The sequence below is a fragment of the Lutra lutra genome, chromosome 1, assembly GCF_902655055.1.
Source record: "Lutra lutra chromosome 1, mLutLut1.2, whole genome shotgun sequence".
Classification (NCBI taxonomy): Eukaryota; Metazoa; Chordata; class Mammalia; order Carnivora; family Mustelidae; genus Lutra; species Lutra lutra.
Window position 1 is genome coordinate 198,388,184 of NC_062278.1, and position 21,392 is coordinate 198,409,575.

The 21,392-nt window shown below is 38.3% G+C and overlaps 1 protein-coding gene across 1 annotated transcript in view; it reads right to left on the reverse strand.

Annotated features, from left to right (window-relative positions):
* Positions 1 to 21,392, reverse strand: part of CCDC66 (coiled-coil domain containing 66) — a 68,909-nt gene that overhangs the window by 10,448 nt on the left and 37,069 nt on the right. The window contains 4 exon segments of the mRNA XM_047691656.1: positions 14,748 to 14,834; positions 16,510 to 16,566; positions 16,569 to 16,650; positions 21,191 to 21,346. Coding sequence (XP_047547612.1) covers positions 14,748 to 14,834; positions 16,510 to 16,566; positions 16,569 to 16,650; positions 21,191 to 21,346 — 382 coding nt within the window.

The window sequence follows — 21,392 nt, forward strand, 5'->3', positions numbered from 1 at the left end:
GGCAGAGTTATTCAGAATTAAAGGAGAGTAAAGTTTTCCAAACAAGCAAAAAATAAGAGTTAACCACCACTAAACTGGCCTTAATGACTGAGTCACCCAGGCCACCCCACCACTAAACTGGCTGTAAAAGGAATGTGAAAATTCTTCAAGTTTAAAACAAAGGGCGCTAATCAACAAGAAAACTTATGAAAATAAAAATCTCATTAGTAAACATTAATACAAAATAAAAGTAGTGGGTTAATCACTTTGAAAACTAGTCTGAAGGTTAAAACAGAAAAGTAGTAAAAATAACCATAACTGGAATAATTAGTTATGGGATATGAAAGATAAAGATACAAAAGATAAAAAGATGTGAGACAGAGCTTTAGAGTGCTCTCAAACTTAAAAATGTTACAAACTTTAAAAAGACTTATAAATTAAGTTATATGTAAGACTAAATGTAACCATAAAGTAAAAACCTATAGTAGACAAACAAAAGACAGATTCACAAAAGATCAAAAAAAGAATCTAACAATACTATTAAAGTCATCAAAACAAAGAGAAGAAAGGAACTAGGAAAAAATGAACAAAATGGCAATAAGCACACACCTATCAATAATTTCTTTAAGTTTAAATGTACTAAATTTTCCAAATCAAAAGATGGAGCGGCTGAATGGGAAAGAAAATTAGGCTGCCTATAAGAGACTCATTTCAGAAGGATACACAGAATGAAAATAAACAGATGGGAAAAGATGTTCTATGCAAATGGAAAAGGAAGTGAAGGTAGCTACACTTCTATCAGACAAAATAGACTTTAAAACAAAGACTGCAATAATTATGAGACAAAGAAGGGCAATACATAGTGATAAAGGGGTCAATCCAACATGAGAATATAACATCTGTAAATATTTATGCACTCAACACAGGAGAACCTAAATATATAAGGGAAGTATTCACACACCTAAAGAGAGAAACTGACAGAAGTACAATAATAGTAGGAAACTTTAACAACCCATTCATATCAATGCATAGATCAAGAGAGAAAGTAAAAAAACATCAGACCTTAAACATTAGACCAGATAAACCTTACGGGCAGATTCAGAAAATTTTCAAAGCAACAGAACACTCTTCTCAAGTACACAAGGAACATTTTCCAAGATAGATCATGGTATGCCACAAAGTCCGTTTTAATAATAATATTCATGAAAATTCAAATTACATCATGCATTTTTTTCAACCACAATGATACAAAACTAGAAATTAATAATTACCTGAGGAAAACTGGAAAACTCACAATTATGTGGAGATTAAATAACATGCCACTTAACAGGTCAAAAAAAAAGTCAAAAGAAATAAATGTCTTGGGGCACCTGGGTGGCTCAGTGGGTTAAAGCCACTGCCTTCAGCTCAGGTCATGATCCCAAGGTCCTGGGATCGAGCCCCACATCAGGCTCTCTGCTTGGCAGGGAGCCTGCTTCCCCCTCTCTCTCGCCTGCCTCTCTGCCTACTTGTGATCTCTGTCTGTGAAATAAATAAATAAATCTTTTTAAAAAGAAAGAAATAAATGTCTTAAGGCAACTTAAACTAGAAATACAACACATCAAAACTTACACAATGCAGCAAAAACAGTTCTAAGAGGGAAGGGAAATTTGAGTGATAAATTCCTACATCAAGAAACAAGAAAAGTCTCAAATAAACATTAACTTTAAAACTCAAGGAAATAGAAAAACAACCAACCAAACTCAGGACAAGGAAGGAAATAACGAAGATCAGAATGGAAATAAATGAAATACAGATATACAACGACAACACACAGTATCAATGAAACTAAGCTGTTTTTTTGAAAAGCTAAACAAAACCGACCACCTTTAGCTAGAATCTTCAAGAAAAATAAGAGATGACTCAAAATCAGGATAAGAGACATGACAAAGATACCAAAGAGATGCAAAGGATCATAACCTACTATGAACAACTGCAAATGAACAATTCAACAACCTAGAACAAATGGATAAATTCCTAGAAACATACAACCACAAAGAAAAATCCAAACACACTTATTACTAGTAAGGAGAATTAATAATTAAAAAAACCTCCCTACAAATAGAAGACCAGGCCCAGATGGATTCAATGATGAATTCTACCCTATATTCAAAGAAGAATAATACAAATCCTTCTCAAATTCTTCCCAAAAACACAAGAGCAAGGAACATTTCCAAACTTATTTTATGAGGCCAGCATCGCCCTGATACCAAAATCAGAGAAGACTGCTACAAGAAAAGAAAGTTACGGGCCAATACCCATGATAAATATAGATGCAAGAATTCCTCAACAGGGACGCCTGGGTGGCTCAGTCGGTTAAGTGTCTGCCTTCGGCTCAGGTCATGATCCCAGGGTCCTGGGATCAAGCCCCACATCGGGCTCCTTGCTCGGCAGAGAGCCTGCTTCTCCTTCTCCCTCTGCCTGCCTGCCTTTCCCCCTGCTTGTGCTTTCTCTCTCTCATTGTCCCTCTCTCTGTGTCAAATAAATAAATAAAAATATTTTTTTTAAAAATTTCCTCAACAGAATATTACCAAACAGAATTCAACAATACATTAAAAGGATCATACACCATGATCAAGTAGGATTTATTACAGAGATGCAAGATGTTGCAACATCTGCTAATAAATTGAGATACAACAGAGTAACAAAATGAAAGCTACAAATATATGATCATCTCAACAGAGGCAGAAAAAGCATCTGGCAAAGTTCAATCCATTTATGATAAAAATTCTCATATACAAGGTTATAAGGACTATACCCTCATATAAAGGGACTATACCCTTACATATAAGACTATATATGTTTGCCAAGCAAGTAGCTAACATCATACTCAGCAGTGAAAAGGTGAAAGTTTTTATCAAAGATCATGAACGAGACAAGGAGTCTATTCTCCACACTTTACTCAACATAGCACTGGAAATCCTAGCCATAGCAATTAGGCAAGAAAAGGAAAAGGCATCCAAGCTGGAAAGGAAGAAGTAAAACTGTCACTATTTACAGATGACATCATTTATATACAGAAAACTCTAAAAACTCCACCAAAATCTGTCAGAAAAAAACAATTTCCATAAAGGTGCAGGATATAAAAATCAATATACATGAATCTGTTCTGTTTCTATACACTAATACTGTTAGAGAATTTAAGGAAAAATCCCACTTGCAATTGCATCAAAAATATAATACGAGGAATAAATTTAACCTTGGAGGTAAAAAACCTGTACACTGAAAACTCTAAGATACTACTAAAGAAACTGAAGAATACACAAATAAATGCAAAAACATGCCATGCTGACTGGAAGAATTACTATTCCTAAAATGTCTATATTGTCCAAAATCTGCAGACTCATCACAATTAATATCAAAATTCCAATGGCATCTTTCAACAGAAATAGAACAATCCCAAAACTTCTATGGCAACACAAAAGACCCTATAACGAAAGCAACCCTGAGAAAGAACGCAGCTGGAGGCATCACAGTACCTGATTTCAAACTACATTTCAAATCTATAGTAATTAAAACAGTACAGTACTCACATAAAAACAGAGACACAGATCAAAAGAACAGAACAAGGTGCACAGAAATAAACCCACACTTATATGAAGAGTTAATTACAACAAAGAAGCCCAGAATACACAATGGGGAAAGGACAGTCTTTTTAGTAAACAGTGCTGGGAAACTGGACTGTCAAATGCAAAATAATGACACTTGACAACTATCTTACACTACACATAAATGAACCCAAATAGATAAAATCTTCAATATAGACCTGAAACATAAAACCCTAGAAATGAAAACACAGGCAGTAATAAACTCCTTGACATTGATGTTGGCAATCGTTTTTAAAATCTGAGTCCAAAGCAAAGGCAACAAAGTTAAAAGTAAACAACTAAGACTGTATCAAACTAAAAACATTTCTTCACATCAAGGGCAAAGGAACCAACAAAATGAAAAGGCAACCTACTAAATGGAAGAAAATATTGCAATAATATATCTGATAAGAGGTTAATATCTAAAATATATAAATAAATCATACACAAGAACAAGAACCATATGATACTCTCAACATCTACTGAAAAGCATTTGACAAAGTACAACATCCTTTTTGATCAAACTCTTCCACGGTGTAGGGATACAGGGCACATACTTCAGTATCATCAGAATCCCCACAGCGAATATCATTCTCAATGGGAAAAACTGAGAGCTTTTCCCCTAAAGTCAGGAACATGGCAGGGCTGTCCACTATCACCACTGCTATTCAAACACAGTACTACAAGTCCTAGCTTTGGCAATCACACACAAGAAAGAAATAAAAGGTACCCGAATCGGCAAACAAGAAGTCAAACTCTCCAATCTTTGCAGAAGACATGATACTTATGTGGCTAACCCAAAAGACTCCACCAAAATCTGTCAGAAAAAACGAATTCCATAAAGGTGCAGGATAAAAAACTCAATACACATGAATCTGTTGTGTTTCTATACATTAATACTGTTAGAGAAATTAAGAAAAAAAAATCTCACTTGCAATTGCATCAAAAATAAAATACCAGAAACTGTTAGAACTCATACAGGAATTCAGTAGAATACCAGGACATAAAATCAATGCAGAGAAATCAGTTGCATTTCTATACACCAACAACAAGAGAGAAGAAAGAGAAATTAAGGAGTTGATCCCATCTAAAATTGCACCCAAAACCATAAGATACCTACGAATAAACCTAACCAAAGAGGCAAAGAATCTGTACTCAAAAACCTATATAGAGTACTCATGAAAGACACTAAAGAAGACACAAAGAAATGGAAAAACGTTCCATGCTCATGGACTGGAAGAACAAACATTGTGACAATGTCTATGCTACCGAGAACAATCTACACATTTAATGCAATCCCTATCAAAATACCACCAACTTTTTCAAAGAAATGGAACAATAATCCTAAAATTTGTATAGAACCAGAAAAGATCCCGAATAGCCAGAGGGATGTTGAAAAAGAAAACCAACGTTGGTGGCATCACAATTCCAGAATTCAAGCTCTATTACAAAGCTGTGATCATCAAGACAGTATGGTACTGGCACAAAAAACAGACACATAGATCAATGGAACAGAACAGAGAACCCAGAAATGGACCCACAACTCTGTGATCAACTAATCACTGACAAAGCAGGAAAGAATGTCCAATGGAAAAAATGAGTCTCTTCAACAAATGGTGCTGGGAGAACTGGACAGCCACATGCAGAAGAATGAAACTGGACCATTTCCTTATGCCACACACAAAAAAAGACTCAAAATGGATGAAAGACCTCAATGTGAGACAGGAATCCTTCAAAATCCTTGAGGAGAACACAGGCAGCCACCTCTTCCACCTCAGCCACAGCAACTTCTTCTAGAAACACCACCAGAGACAAGGGAAGCAAGGGCAAAAGGAACTACTGGGACTTCATCAAGATCAAAATCATTTGCACAACAAAGGAAACGGTTAACAAAACCAAAAGACAACCAACAGAATGGGAGAAGATATTTGCAAATGGCCATGTCTGAAAAAGGGTTAGTATCCAAAGTGTATAAAGAACCTACCAAACTCAACACCCTGAGAACAAACAATACAATCGAGAAATGGGCAGAAGACATGGACAGACATTTCTGTAAAGAAGACATCCAGGGGCACCTGGTTGGCTCAGTGGGTTAAGCCTCTGCCTTCGGCTCAGGTCATGATCTCAGGGTCCTGGGATAGAGCCTGCATCGGGCTCTCTGCTTAGTGGAGAGCCTGCTTCCCCCTTTCTCTCCGCCTGCCTCTCTGCCTCCTTGTGATTTCTGTCCAAATACATAAATAAAATCTTTAAAAAAAAAAAAAAAAGACATCCAAACGGCCAACGACACAGGAAAAAGAGCCCTATATCACTTGGATCAGGGAGATACAAATCAAAACCACAGTGAGATACCACTTCACACCAATCAGAATGGCTAAAATTAACCAGTCAGGAAACGACAGGTGTTGGCGAAGATGGGAAGAAAGGGGAACCCTCCCATGCTGTTGGTGGGAATGCAAGCTGGACAGCCACTCTGGAAAACAGTATGGAGGTTCCTCAAAGAGTTGAAAATAGAGCTACCCTACAACCCAGCATTTGCAGTACTGGGTATTACCCTAAAGACACAAATGTAGTGATCTGAAGGGGCACACACACCCAAATGTTTATAGCAGACTGCAATGTCCACAAAAGCAGAACTATGGAAAGAGCCTGGATGTCCAGCAACAGATGAATGGATGAGACGTGGTGTGGATACATACACACACACACACGAATACTATGCAGCCATCAAAAAAAAAAAAAAAAAAAAAACCCTGAAATCTTGCCATGTGCAACAACATGGGTGGAACTAGAGGCTGTTATGTTAAGCAAAGTTAAGTCAGTCAGAGAAAAACAATTATCATATGATCTCTCTTATATGAGGAATTTGAGAGGCAGGGTCGGGGTTCATGGGGGGAAGGGAAGGAAGAATGAAACAAGATAGGACCAGGGAGGGAGCCAAACCATAAAGAGACTCTTCATCTCAGGAAACAAGCTAAGGGTTGCTGGGGTGGGGCGGGGGGAAGGATATGGTGGCTGGGTTATGGACGTTAGGGAGGGTATGTGCTATGGTGAGTGCTGTGAACTGTGTAAGACTGATGATTCACAGACCTGTACCCATGAAACAAGTAATATATTTACGTTAATCTAAAAAAAAATTATACAATGCAATAAGAAAAGCAAAGATACAATCTGATTTTAAAAATGAGCAGAAGATTTGAACAATTTTCAAAGGAGTACCTACAGATGGCTAACAGCTACATAAAAAGATGCTCAACATAACTAATTATCAGGGAAATGAAAAATCAAAACCACTGTGAGATATGGCTTCACACCATTCAGAATGTTGAGTATCAAAAAGAGAAGAAATGACAAGAGTTGGCAAGGAGGTAGAGAAAGGGAACCCTCATGCATTGTTGGTAGGACTTCTAAATTGGTTAATTTCCACTACAGAAAATATAAAGATTCCTCAAAAAGTTAAAAGAAGAACTACCACATGATCCAGCAATTCCACCTCAGGATATTTATCCGAAAGAAACAAAACCATTAACTCAAAAAGATGTATGCACTCCTGTGTTCACTGGAGCACTATTTGTAATGGTGGAGACATGGAAGCAACCTAAGTGTCAGATAAATATAAAGAAAATGTAGTGTTTACATACACAAAGGAATATTACCCAGCCATAAAAAGAAATGAAATCCTGCCATCTGTGACCACTTGGATGGACCTTGAGGGCATTATACTAAGTAAAAAAAGACAGAGAAAGACGAATACTATAAGATCTAACTTATATGGGGAATTTTTTTTCTTTTACTTACAAGTGGAATCTTAAAAAAAAATACACACACACACACACGCAAAAACCATAGAAGCTCACAGATATATTGCTGCCAAAGGCAGCAGTGGGAGGGGAAAGAAGGACAAAATGGTGAAAAGTCAAAAAACTATAAATTCCAGTTATAAGTCATGGGGATATAACATACAACACAGTGACTCTAGTTAATAATAATTCCATATTTAAGAGAATAATTTCTCATCACAAGAAAAAATTTCTAACTGATGGTGATATTAACTAGACCTACTGTGACCATTCTGCAACATACACAAATATAGAATCATTATGCTCTACACCTGAAACTAATGTTGTATGTCAATTATCCCTGGATTTTTAAAAAGTGAAAAGTTTAAGGGATTTTCTGGAAACGATTAAAAAAAAAAATTCCCAGAAAGATATGTAAAGGACTGAAAGGATTCACAGTAAGCATGGAGACCTATAATAATCAGGCCCAACTTGGATATTACCTTATCACATTTTTAAAAATTTAAAATGAACTCATGAGGAGGCCTGGGTGGCTCAGTCAGTTAATTGTCTGCTTTTGGCTCAGGTCATGATCCCAGGGTTCTGGGATTGAGCCCTGCATCTGGCTCCCTGCACAATGGGGAGCCTGCTTCTCCCTCTCCTGCTTTCCCTTCCCCTTCCTTGTGTACTTGCTTGCTATTTCTCTCTCTCTCAATAAATAAAATCTTTTAAAAAAAAATGAATAAAATGAACACATAAAAAATGTTCATCATTGGTCACCGGGAAAATTGTAAATCAAAACCACAATGACATACCACTTCATAACCATGAGAATAATATGTGTAGGTTAACATGCAGAGAAATTACATACACTGCTGATGGAAATGTAAAATCATACAATTTGGAAAAGTTTTACAATTCATCAAATGCTAAACATACAGTTATATATAACTCAGCAATGCTATTCTTTTCTCCCAAGAGATCTGAAAATATATGTCTAGGTAAGTTCTGCATAAGTGTTCATAGCATATTTTTAATAGCCAACTGGTGGCAACTGATGAAGAAATAAACAAAATGTGGTATATGCACAAAACGGAATATTATTCAGTGATGAAGGATGATGATGTATTGCTACATGCTACAACATGATGAACCTTAAAACATTACGCTAAATGAAAGAATCCAGGCACAAAATACCAATCATATGGTATGATTCCAATTATATGAAAGGTCTAGAATAGGCAAATCTAGAGTAACAGAAAGTAGATTGCTGGTACCTTTAACTGGAGACAAGGGAGAAAAGAAGAATGACTGGTGATGAACACAGGGGTCTTTCTGGGGTGATAAAATGTTCTTAAATTCACTGTGGGGATGGTTGCACAACTCTAAACTCTAATTGTACTCTTTTAAGAAAAATACTGCATCAGAAGGTTTATATTGAACACATTATAGATGAAAACTTCTATAATCTGGGGAAGGAAACAGTTAGCCAAACCTGGGAGGCACAGAGAACTCCCATCAAACTCACAAAAGCCGGCCAACCCCAAGACATACCACAGCAAATCTGCAAAATACAGAGATAAGGAAAGAATCCTGAAAGCAGCAAGGGAAAAGAAATCCCTAATCTACAATGGAAGACAAATCAGGTTAGTAGTAAATCTTACCAAAGAAACCCAGCAGGTCAGAAGAGAGTGGCATGATACATTCAAGGCTGCTGAGGGGGAAAATATACAGTAAAGAATATTTTATCCATCAAGGATTTGGAATAGAAGGAAATAAAGAGATTCCCAGACAAACAAATTAGGAGTTTATGATAACTAAACTACCACCCTGCAAAATATTAAAGGGGACCCTTTAAAGTTGGAAAGAAAGACCAAAAGCAACAAAGTCTAGAAAGAAACAGAGAAAATCTCCAGAAACAGTGACTTCACAGGCAATACAATGGCACTACCTTTTATCTTAATAATTCCTAAATATAATAATGCCTAAATGTAAATGGAAAATGCCCCAATCAAAAGATGTAAGGTATCAGAATGGATTTTAAAAAAAAAAGATCCCCTATATACTGCTTACAAGAGACTCATTTTAGACCTATAGACATGCAGATTCAAAGTGAGGTGTGAAAACCAATTTATCATGCTAACAGAAGTCAATAGCCAGAGTAGGCATGTTTAATGTCAAACTAGATTTTAAACAAAAAAAATATAATATGAGATAAAGGGCACTATCTCATAAAACAAGGGGTCTATCCAACAAGAAGATCTAACAATTGCAAATATCTATGCCCCCAACTGGGCAGCAACCAATACATAAGTCGATTGATAACAAACATAAAGAAACCATTAGTAACAATAGGGGACTTTAATACCCCATTAACAGAAACCTACAGATCATCTAAGCCCAAAATCAAAAGAAAAACAATGGCTTTGAATGAACAACCTGGACCAGAGGGACTTAACAGACATATTCAGAACATTTCATCCTAAAGCAGCAACAAAATACACATTTTTTTCAAATTTTTATTTTTTATAAACATATATTTTATCCCAGGGGTACAGGTCTGTGAATCGCCACGGTTGTACACACTTCACAGCACATCACCATAGCCATACCCTCCCCAATGTCCATAACCCCACCTCAGGAATACACATTCTTTTAAGTGCACATGGAATATTCTCCAAAATAGATCACATACTGGATCACAATCAGGCCTTCGACAATACAAAAAGAATGAGATCATACCATGCATATTTTCAGACCATAATGCTATGAATCCTTAAGGTCAACCACAAGAAAAAATTGGAAAGATCACAAATACATGGACATTAAAGAACATCTACTAAAGAATGAAGAGGGGGCATCTGGGTGGCTCAGTGGGTTAAGCGTCTGTCTTTGGCTCAGGTCATGATCTCAGGATCCTGGGATCAGGCCCACATCGGGCTCTCTACTCAGCAGGGAGCCTGCTTCCCCTCTCTCTCTACCTACCTGTGATCTCTGTCAAATAATTAATAATTAAATATTTAAAAAAAAAAGAATGAAGAGGTTAACCAGGAAATTAAAGAAGAAATTTTTTTTAAAAGATTTTATTTATTTGAAAGACAGAGATCACAAGTAGGCAGAGAGGCAGGCGGGGCGGGGGGGGGGGGGGGTGGGCGGAAGCAGGCTCCCCGCTGATCAGAGAGCCCGATGTGGGATCCATCCTAGGACCCTGGGATCATGACCTGAGCCGAAGGCAGCAGACCAACCCACTGAGCCACCCAGGCGCCATAAAGAAGAAATTTTTAAAAATCCACGGAAGCAAATGAAAACCGATAGTCCAAACCTTGGGGATGCAGCAAAGGTGGTCCTGAAAAGAAAGTATACTGCAATACAAGCCTACCTTGAAGCAAGAAAATCTCAAATATACAACCTAACCTTACACCTAAAGGAAGCTAGAAAAGGATCAGCAAATAAAGCCTAAAGGCAGCAGAAGGAAGGAAATAAAAAGATTAGAGCAGAAATAAAAAAACTAGTAGGACAGATCAATGAAACTAAAATATTTTTCTCTGAAAGAATAAAACTGATAAACACCTAGCCAGACTTAATCAAAACACAAAAAGACCAAAATAAATAAAATCACCAATGAAAGAAGAGAGATCACAACCAACACCACAGAATTATAATTATTAGAGATTATTAGGAAAAATCATATGCCAACAAAACAAGCATCTGGAAGAAATGGATAAATTCTTAGAAATCCACAAACTGCCAAAACTGAAACAGAAAGAAAAAAATTTAAACAGACCCATAACCAGCAAAGAAACTGAATCTGTAATCAAAAATCTCTCAAATACAAAAGTCCAGGGCCAGATGGCTTCCCAGGGGAATTCTACTAGACTTTAAAAAAAAAAGTTAATACACATTCTTCTCAAACAGTTCCAAAAAAATAGAAATAAATGGAAGGAAAACTTCTAAATTCATTCTATGAGGCCAGCATTACCTTGATTCCAAAACCAGACAAAGACCCCACCAAAAAGGAGAATTATACCTAATATATAATTGATGAACATGGGTGTGAAAATTCTCAACAAGATATTAGCAAATCAAATCCAACAGTTCATTAAAAGTACATTCAGGGACGCCTGGGTGGCTCAGTTGGTTAAGAGGCTGCTTTCGGCTCAGGTCATGATCCCAGAGTCCTGGAATCGAGTCCCACATCAGGCTCCTTGCTCAGCAGGGTGCCTGCTTCTCCCTCTGCCTCTGCCTGCCACTCTATCTGCCTGTGCTCACTCTTGCTCTCTCTCTCTCTCTCTCTGACAAATAAATCTTTAAAAAAATAAAAAATAAAAAATAAAAGTACATTCAAACATTCTTCTGCATGTGGCTGTCCAGCTTTCTCAGCACCATTTGTTGAAGAAGACTGTTTTTTCCATTGGATATTCTTTCCTGCTTTGTCAAAGATTAGTCAACCATGGAGTTGAGGGTCCATTTCAATAATAGAGGGTATATTTTAATAATTTCAATTATTAAAACAATTATTCACCACAATCAAGTGGGACTTATTCCTTGGCTGCAGGAAAGGTTCGATATTCGCAAATCAATCAACATAATATACCACATGACTAAAAGAAAGGACAAGAACCATATGATCCTCTCAAGTGATGCAGAAAAAGCATTTAATAAAGTACAGCATTCTTTCTTGATTAAAACTCTTCACAGAGGGAACATACCTCAATATCATAGAAGCCATATACAAAAAGCCCACAGCAAATATCATTCTCAATGGAGAAAAACAGAGCTTTCCTCCTAAGGTCAGGAACATGGCAGGGATGTCCACTGTCACCACTGTTGTTCAACATAGTACTAGAAGTCCTAGCCTCAGCAATCATGCAACAAGAAGAAATAAAAGGCATCTCAATTGGCTAAAAAGTCAAACTCTCACTCTGCAGATGACATAATATTCTATGTGGAAAACACAAAAGATTCTACCTCAAAATCACTAAAACTCATATAGGAATTCAGCAAAGTGGCAGGATATAAAATCAATGCAGAGAAATCAGCTGCATTTCTATACGCTAACAATGAGGCAGAAGGAAGAAATTAGGGAGTCAATCCCATATACAAATGCACCAAAAACTGTAAAATACCTAGAATTAACCTAACTAAAGAGGCAAAGGATTTGTACTCACAGAACTACAAAACACTCATAAAAGAAACTGAGAAAGACAAAGATATGGAAAAACATTCCCTGCTTGTAGACCTTCAAGAACAAATATTGTTAAAATGTCTATGCTACCTAGAGCAATCTACACATTCAATGCAATCTCTATGAAGATACCATCAACTCTTTTCAGAGCTGGAACAAATAATCCTAAAATATATATGGAACCAGAAAAGACCCCAAATAGCCAAAGGAATGTTGAAAAAGAAAACCAAAGCGGGTGGCATCACAATTCTGGACTCCAAGCTCTACTGCAAAGCTGTAATCATCAAGACAGTATGGTACTGGCACAAAAACAGACATATAGATCAATGGAACAGAATAGAGAGCCCAGAAATGGACCCTCAACTCCATGGTCGACTAATCTTCGACAAAGCAGGAAAGAATATCCAATGGAAAAAACACAGTCTCTTCAACAAATGGTGCTGGGAAAACTGGACAGCAACATTCAGAAGAATGAAACTGAACCACTTTCATACACCATTCACAAAATAAATTCAAAATGGATGAAAGACCTAAATGTGAAACAGGAATCCATCAAAATCCTTGAGAACATAGGCAGCAACCTCTTTGACCTCAGCCATAGCAACTTCTTATTAAACACGTCTCTAGAGGCAAGGGAAACAAAAGCAAATCAAAAGTGAACTACCGGGACTTCATCACGATAAAAAGCTTCTACACAGTGAAGAAAAAAATCAACAAAACTAAAAGAAAACCTACAGAATGGGAGAAGGTATTTGCAAATGACGTGTCTGAAAAAGGGTTAGTATCCAAAATCTATAATAACTTATCAAACTCAACACCCAAAAAATGAATAATCCAGTTAAGAAATGGGCAAGAAGGAGTGCCTCAGTAGCTCAGTCACTTAAGCAGCTGCCTTCGGCTCAAGTCACATTCCAAGAGTCCTGGGATCAAGCCCTGCATTGGACTCCCTGCTTAGTGGAGAGCCTGCTTCTCCCTTTCCCTCTCCCTGCCACCCCTGCTTGTGCTCTCTCTCTCTGTGAAATAAATTTTAAAATCCTAAAAAAAAAGAAAAAAAGGGGGGGGCAGAAGACACAGACATTTTTCCAAAGATATATAGTTGCCTAATAGGCACATGAAAAGATGCTCAACTTCACTCATCAGGAAAATACAAATCAAAACCATAATGAGATACCACCTCACACCTATCAAACTGGCTAAAATTTACTAGCACAGAAAACAACAGATGTTGGCGAATATATGGAGAAAAGGGAATCCTCCTACACTGTTGATGAGAATGCAAATTGATGCAGCCATTCTGGAAAACTGTATGGGGGGGGGGGGGTCCCTCAAAAAGTTAAAAATAGAACTACCCTATGACCCAGCAATTATACTACTAGGCATTTACTTAAAGGACACAAAAATACTGATTCAAAGGGGCACATGCACCATGATGTTTATAGCAGCATTATCAACAACACAGCAAAATATAGAAAGAACCCAAATATCCATGGATGAAGAAGATGGTATATAACTTGGCCATCAAAAAGAATGAAAGCTTGCCATTTGCAATGACATGGACAGAACTAGAAGATACTGGGGCACCTGGGTGGCTCAGTAGGTTAAGCATCTGCCTTTAGCTCAGGTCATGATCTCAGGGTCCTGGAATTGAGCCCAATGTTGGGCTCCCTGCTCAGCAGGGAGTCTGTTTCTCCCTTTCCCTCTGCTTCTGCTCTCTCTCACTCTCCCTCTCTCTCACATAAATGAGGGGAAAAAAAGAGAACTGAGTGATTATAGAGGGAGGTGAGTGGTGAAATGGGCTAACTGGGTAATGGGTATTTAGGAGGGCACTTGTGATGTGCACTGGGTATTATATGTAAGTGATGAATCACTAAATTCTACATCTGAAACAATTTCACCATATATGTTAACTAGAATTTAATTAAAAACTTGAAGAAAAACAAAACCAAAACACTGCACTGTATCCTTTAAGGGGGTTAACTGTATGCTATGTGAATTAAACCTCAATGAAGCTGTTACAGAGAAATTAAAAATCAAGAGATCCCTTCATTTTCTAATCCTTGCTGAAAAGTGGTGAATTCCTTTCATTTTTAAATAGAGCTCAATTCTAAATTGAGCTTAATTCTGACTGTGATGCTAATTTTAAGTAAATTTTAAACCAAATCACAACTTTTAAACAAATACCTGTTTGCACAGCAGTATCCTTTTTGGGAGAGGTTGTAGAATTGATACATGTATTCTTTTTACCACTGACATCATCCAAGCCATGTCCTAAATTTGAAATGTTGTTAGTCACCTATCAAATAGCAAGAGAAATAAATTATCCAACATAATGACAGTTCAGGAAGATTAAGAGAAAGTATGTGTAGCAGCAACTATATACGCACAAGATTTTCAGTGTAATCAATGTGAACACTACAATAAAAATATAAAAGGGCTATCCTAAATTTTGTTACAAAAAGTGACCTGCATTTTTATCCCTTATTGAATATGAGATCCTTTCAGAGATTGCTCTAAAAACACTGGGTAAAAAAAAGTATCATTTTACCTACTAAGCAAAACATAAGAAATTTATGTAAAATGTAGGAAACAAAGCAGAAGATGAGCAAGATGAGCAAGAAGAAGAGGCTTTCAACCAGAAACATGCATTGCAGAAGGCCAAGGAGGTCAGCCCGATGTCTGCACCCAACATGCCTTCTATCGAAAGAGACAGAAGGCGAAGACACCACATGTCAATGTGGGAGCCACGCAGCAGCCACCTGTATGAGGGAGCGGAGGTGCCGGCACCACATGTCGGTGTGGGAGCAGGGCACCAGCCAGCTGCGAAGGCACATGCAGATGTCCAGCCAGGAGGCCCTCAATAAAGAGGAGGCCCACCAATGAACCCCCCAACCCCCTCAACCCGCTGAACCCCCTCAACCCACTCAATGCCCACCCCAGCCTCTACCGGAGACCCAGGCCCATCGAGGGTCTGGGCCTGGGCCTGGAGAAGTGTGAGGAGGAGCGCATCAGCCGCAGGGGGTCCCTCAAGGGGGATGGAGGGGACCTGTCGAGTGCCCTGGACAACCAGAGGAGCCCCCTGTCCCTGGGCAAACGGGCCACCATGGCTGGCCCGGCCCTGTCATGGCCACTGTGACCCCCCAGCAGGAGGCTGGGGGAGGGGAGACCGTGGTAAAAAATAAATTAATTAAATTAAATTTCCTTACTACTTACGGCCCACTGACAAGTCCTTGAAATAGGTCATTAGTGACATTCCTCTAGGAACTCAACTGCCTGGATGTTCACACTTTGCTAAGGGCAGAACGTAATCTTAGCCCAACCCCCATCTTGTATGTCTATTGTAACATAAAAAAAATTCCTCTGGAAACTGCCTTTATCTCTACCCCTCTCCCCAATACATATTGGCAATCATCCCCCAATCATATGACCCACTGATATACATCTGAAGGGTCTCATGACTAAGTTTTTATTAGACAGTAATAAATGACATTTTCCCAACAACAGCTAGCCCCCTCAAGGTCCTGGAAACTGTGCTTCCAAATTCCTTATACTTACACTATCCCTAACCCCTCACAACTTGAAGTATATGATGGGCCACTCTTCACGACCCTAGCACAACTCTTTCTGCCCATGGGTCCTGTCCCCGTGCTTTAATAAAACCACCTTTTTGCACCAAAAACATCTGGAGAATTCTTGGTTGTTGTCTTCAAACCCTAACATCCTTCCTGTATCAAAGAAGATTATTGGAAAGTGTAACATTATTTAGTTCTTCTCTTAAACCAATCTCCCAAACAAAATAAGCATTTTTATAAAGTTACATCAGTTCAAGATCTGAAATTCCTAAAACATATTTAGTCACTAGGTGTGTTAGAGGTACCAAAAATAGGCAGTTATTTAAAATCCTCTTCAAAAGATATTTTAAGTAAAATTCTAGTGAACTGCTTACCACCAAGATTTTTAATCAATCCAGAAGTGTCGTGTCCCTTTTGAGCCAATTCTCTTCTCTGTCTTGTTTCAGCCTCTGTGCTAGCTCCTGTGCTCTCTGCATTGTCTGAAATAGCTCATTTGTTTTGAGAGTCATGATTTCCTGTTAAAATTGAAGGGCACAGAATTATTAAATGCAATTATCAGACACCTATAGACTTGACTATCTGAGCAGATTAGCTCCTACTATGTGCCAGGCACTATTCAAGATACTGGGAAAAAGTCAACAGGGCAAAGCTTCTCCCTTTTGGAACTTACATTTTAGTATCATATTCTACAGCTGTATTAGACCACAAATGTAAGAATTCTTTTACCACTGAAGTTTATTATAATAAAGTTTTTAAAGCTTCTAAAACCAGTGATTAATTCCATCAAAATTCCATTAAGATTAAAAACAAATTATTAAGAGGTAAAACACAGGATTTACGGCCATTTCTTGCAATTCAAACAAATGACCCTTTGACTTTATTCACATATATAGTTTTTTCATAGGAGTAGTTGGCTTAACCTATTCAACATAATGAAAATAGAACCCAGATCATCCGCTTCATCAGTGTGGAGTTAAGGCTGAAAATGGGAAAAATCAAGAAAATGCAGGCTCTGGGTTGCATCTCCGAGGGCGAGGGGAAATGCTCTATGCTCTACTATAAACCTCACAAATCCTTGGCAATCACATGTCATTGTAGGATTTGCTCATGTCAGGTCAGCTCAAACATGACACTTCACACAATCATCCCTATGCCACATGTACCACTTAACAGAGATGTTCTTGTAGCTAACCAGGTATCTACTCTTTTTTAAAAACGATCTTATTTAGGGACACCTGGTTGGCTCAGTTGGTTAAGCGGCTGCCTTCAGCTTAGATCATGATTCCACTGTCCTGGGATCGAGTCCTAGATCTGGCTCCCTGCTCAGTAGGGAGCCTGCTTCTCCCTCTGCCCCTCTCCCTGCTTGTGCTCTCCCTTGTGCTCTTTCTCTCTGACAAATGGATAAATAAAATCACAAAAAATAAAAAAAATTTGGGCACCTGGGTGGGTCAGTGGGTTAAAGCCTCTGCCTTTGGCTCAGGTCATGATCCCAGGGTCCTGGGATCGAGCCCCGAATCAGGCTCTCTGCTCAGCAGGGAGCCTGCTTCCCTTCCTCTCCCTCTTGCCTGCCTCTCTGCCTACTTGTGATCTCTGTCTTTCAAATAAATAAATAATATCTTTAAAATAAATAAATAAATAAAATTTTATAATTAAAAAAAAAAAGATCTTATTTAAGCATACAGGAAAACTCTAACACAGCAATGAAATGTATCATCAATCTCAGCCAATCACTGCAAATATATGCTCCTGTTCACTAATGGATACAGACAGAAAGGCCAATCATTTCTTTTAACACATCTAGGATATTTATTAATAATTACTGCTTAGGCGTGCATGGGTGGCTCAGAGAGTTAAGCCTCTGCCTTCGGCTCAGGTCATGATCTGGGTCCTGGGATTGAGCCCCACATTGGGCTCTCTGCTCAGCAGGGAGCCTGCTTCCCCTCTCTGCTTGCCTCTCTGCCTATTTGTGATCTGTCAAATAAATAAATAAAATCTTAAAAAAAATAATAATTATTGCTTAGAAAACATTTCAAAATGAAGCACATGGGTAATTTTTTTGTGCTGTACTAGCCTTTCTTAGCAGAGAAAAAAACCCATGCAATATGGCATTTGTGAACTGATCACTTGAAATAATTAAACCTTCTCTAGATTCTCCTTTACATTCATAACCTTTATAATGCAACACTTCAGTGTTTCTGCATACACCTTCAAAATTTCAAAACAGATGCAAATGTTCAACTTCTGATTATTTTTCTTTCAAAAATATACCCATTTTTATTCTATCCATTTTTACTCTATAATGTTATTTATAATATAAATACTACCATGTTGATAGTTTGGAAGAACACTTTTTTTTTTAATATTTTATTTATTTATTTGACAGAGAGAGATTACAAATAGACAGAGAGGCAGGCAGAGAGAGAGAGGGGAAGCAGGCTCCCTGCTGAGCAGAGAGCCCGATGCGGGACTCGATCCCAGGACCCTGAGATCATGACCTGAGCCGAAGGCAGCGGCTTAACCCACTGAGCCACCCAGGCGCCCCTTAATATTTTATTTATTTATTTGACAGACAGAGATCACAAGTAGGCAGAGAGGCAGGCAGAGACAGAGGAGGAAGCAGGCTCCCTGCTGAGCAGAGAGCCTGATGCGGGGCTCGATCCCAGGACCCTGAGATCATGACCCGAGCTGAAGGCAGAGGCTTTAACCCACTGAGCCACCCAGGCACCCCGGAAGAACTAACACTTTAAACGTCTACTCTATTAAAGCAATCTACAGATTGAATGTAATCCCTATCAAAATACCAACAGAACTTTCCACAGAGCTAGAATAATCTTAAAATCTGTATGGAACCACAAAGGACCCCAAATAGCCAAAGCAATTCTGAGGAAGCAGAACAAAGCTGAAGGTATCACAATCTTAGATTTCAAACCATATATGCTACAAAGCCAGTACTCAAAATAGTATAGCAATGGCACAAAACAGATCAAAAGAAGATGAAAGGGAGCCCAGGAATAAAACCATGCTTATATGGTCAACTAATCTATGACAAAGAAGGCAAGAATATCCAATGGGAAAAAGACGGTCTCTTCAATAAAATATGCTGGGAAAACTGGACAGTTAACATGCACAAGAATGAAATTGTACCACTTTCTTCCACCACACACAAAATAAACTCAAATGGATATAAACTGTGAGACCTAAGACTATAAAACTCCTTAAAGGAAACAGAGGCAGTATCCTCTTGGACACTGGCATTACCATGGACCTGCGCTGTACATTTATACTGGAATTTTAATTTCCATTTTCTAGATCTGTCTCCTCAGGCATAGGAAATAAAAGCAAAAATAAACTGTTGGGATTACATCAAAATAAAAAGCTTCTGCACAATAAAAGAAACCATCCACAAAACAACAAATTACTGAATGGGAGAAGATATCTGCAAACAACATATGTGAAAAGGAGTTAATATCCAAAATATACAAATAACTTGTACAACTCAACACCAAAACACCAAATAATGATTTTTTTTTTTTAAGGGAGACAGCATGACCACATGAATGGGGAGATAGGCTGACAGAGTGGGGGTGGGGGGAAAATCTTAAGCAGGCTCCACACTAGGCTTGATCTCACAACCCAGTGAGCATGACCTGAGCTGAAACCAAGACTCAGACACTTAGTCAACTGCCCCCAAAATAATTTAATTTTTAAAAAAGATCAGAGGACCCAAACATTTTTCCAAAGCATACAGATGGCTAACAGACACAGGAAAAGATCCTCAACATCACTAATGATCAGGGAAATGTGAATCAAAACCATAATATATCATCTCACCATCGTCAGAACAGCTAGTATCAAAAAGACAAGAAACAACAAGTGTTGGTGAGGATGTAGAGAAAAGGGAACCCTTGTGCACTATTGGTAAGAATGGAAATTGGTATAACCTCTGTGGAAAACAATAAGGACCCTCCTAAAAAATTAAAAGTAGAATTACCACATGGTCTAGTAATTTCACTATAAAGTACTTACCCAAAGGAAACAAAAGATATATGCACCCAAATGTTTACTGCAGCATTATTTGTAACAGCCAAGATATGGAAGCAACTCAAGTATCCATCAGCAGAAGAATGGATAAGAAGATGTAGTGTATGCAAAAGTAGAGTATTATTCAGCCATAAAAAAGACGGGACGCCTGGGTGGCTCAGTTGGTTAAGCGGCTGCCTTCGGCTCAGGTCATGATCCCAGCATCCTGGGATCGAGTCCCACATCAGGCTCCTTGCTCAGCGGGGAGCCTGCTTCTCCCTCTGCCTCTGCCTCTGCCTGCCACTCTGTCTGCCTGTGCTCACTCTCTCTAACAAATAAATAAATAAAATTTAAAAAAAAAAAAAAAGAATGAGATCTTGCCATTTGCAATAACACGGATGGACCCAGAGGGTATTATGCTAAAGTCAGTCAGTCAGATGAGAAAGATCAATACCATATGAAGTCACTTATATGTGGAAACTAAAAGATAAAATGAAAACCAAAAAACCCCAAACAAACAAAAAAACAGACCCACAGGGGCCTGGGTGGCTCAGTGGGTTAAATCCTCTGCCTTTGGCTCAGGTCATGATCCCAGGGTTTTGGGATTGAACCCATCGGGCTCTCTGCTCTGCAGGGAGTCTGCTTCCTCCTCTCTCTTTCTCCTCTCTCTGCCTGCCTCTCTGCCTATCTCTCTGCCTTCCTCTCTGCCTACTTGTGATCTCTGTCAAATAAATAAGTAAAATCTTTAGAAAACAAAACAAAACAACAGACTCACAAACTGGTAGCAGGGAAGAGGGAGTCAGTAAATGAGGGAAGAGGAGTGGGAGGTACAGGCTTCCCATTATTAAATGAACGTCATAGGGACAAAAGCAACAGCATAGGGAATACAGTCAATGGTACTATAATATGTGTATTGTATGCCTGTCAACATGGTATAACATATAGGACTCCTGAATCACTATGTTGTTGTACACCTGAAACTAATGTAACACTGTGTTAATTATATTTCAATGAAAAAAATTTTAATATACTTACTTCCTTTTGTTTTTGCTTAAGTATGTCTTCTTCATACTGTTTCTGCATCTCTTCTCGTTCCCGTGCTAAACGACGCTCCTCTTCTTGTTCTTCCTTCTTTCTTTGCTGTTCTTCCAGCTCTTTCTTCCTGCGTTCCTTTCTACCTGAGCGTGATGGCTAGATTTGGCTCAGTATTAAATCATAAATCACAAACGCACTGTCA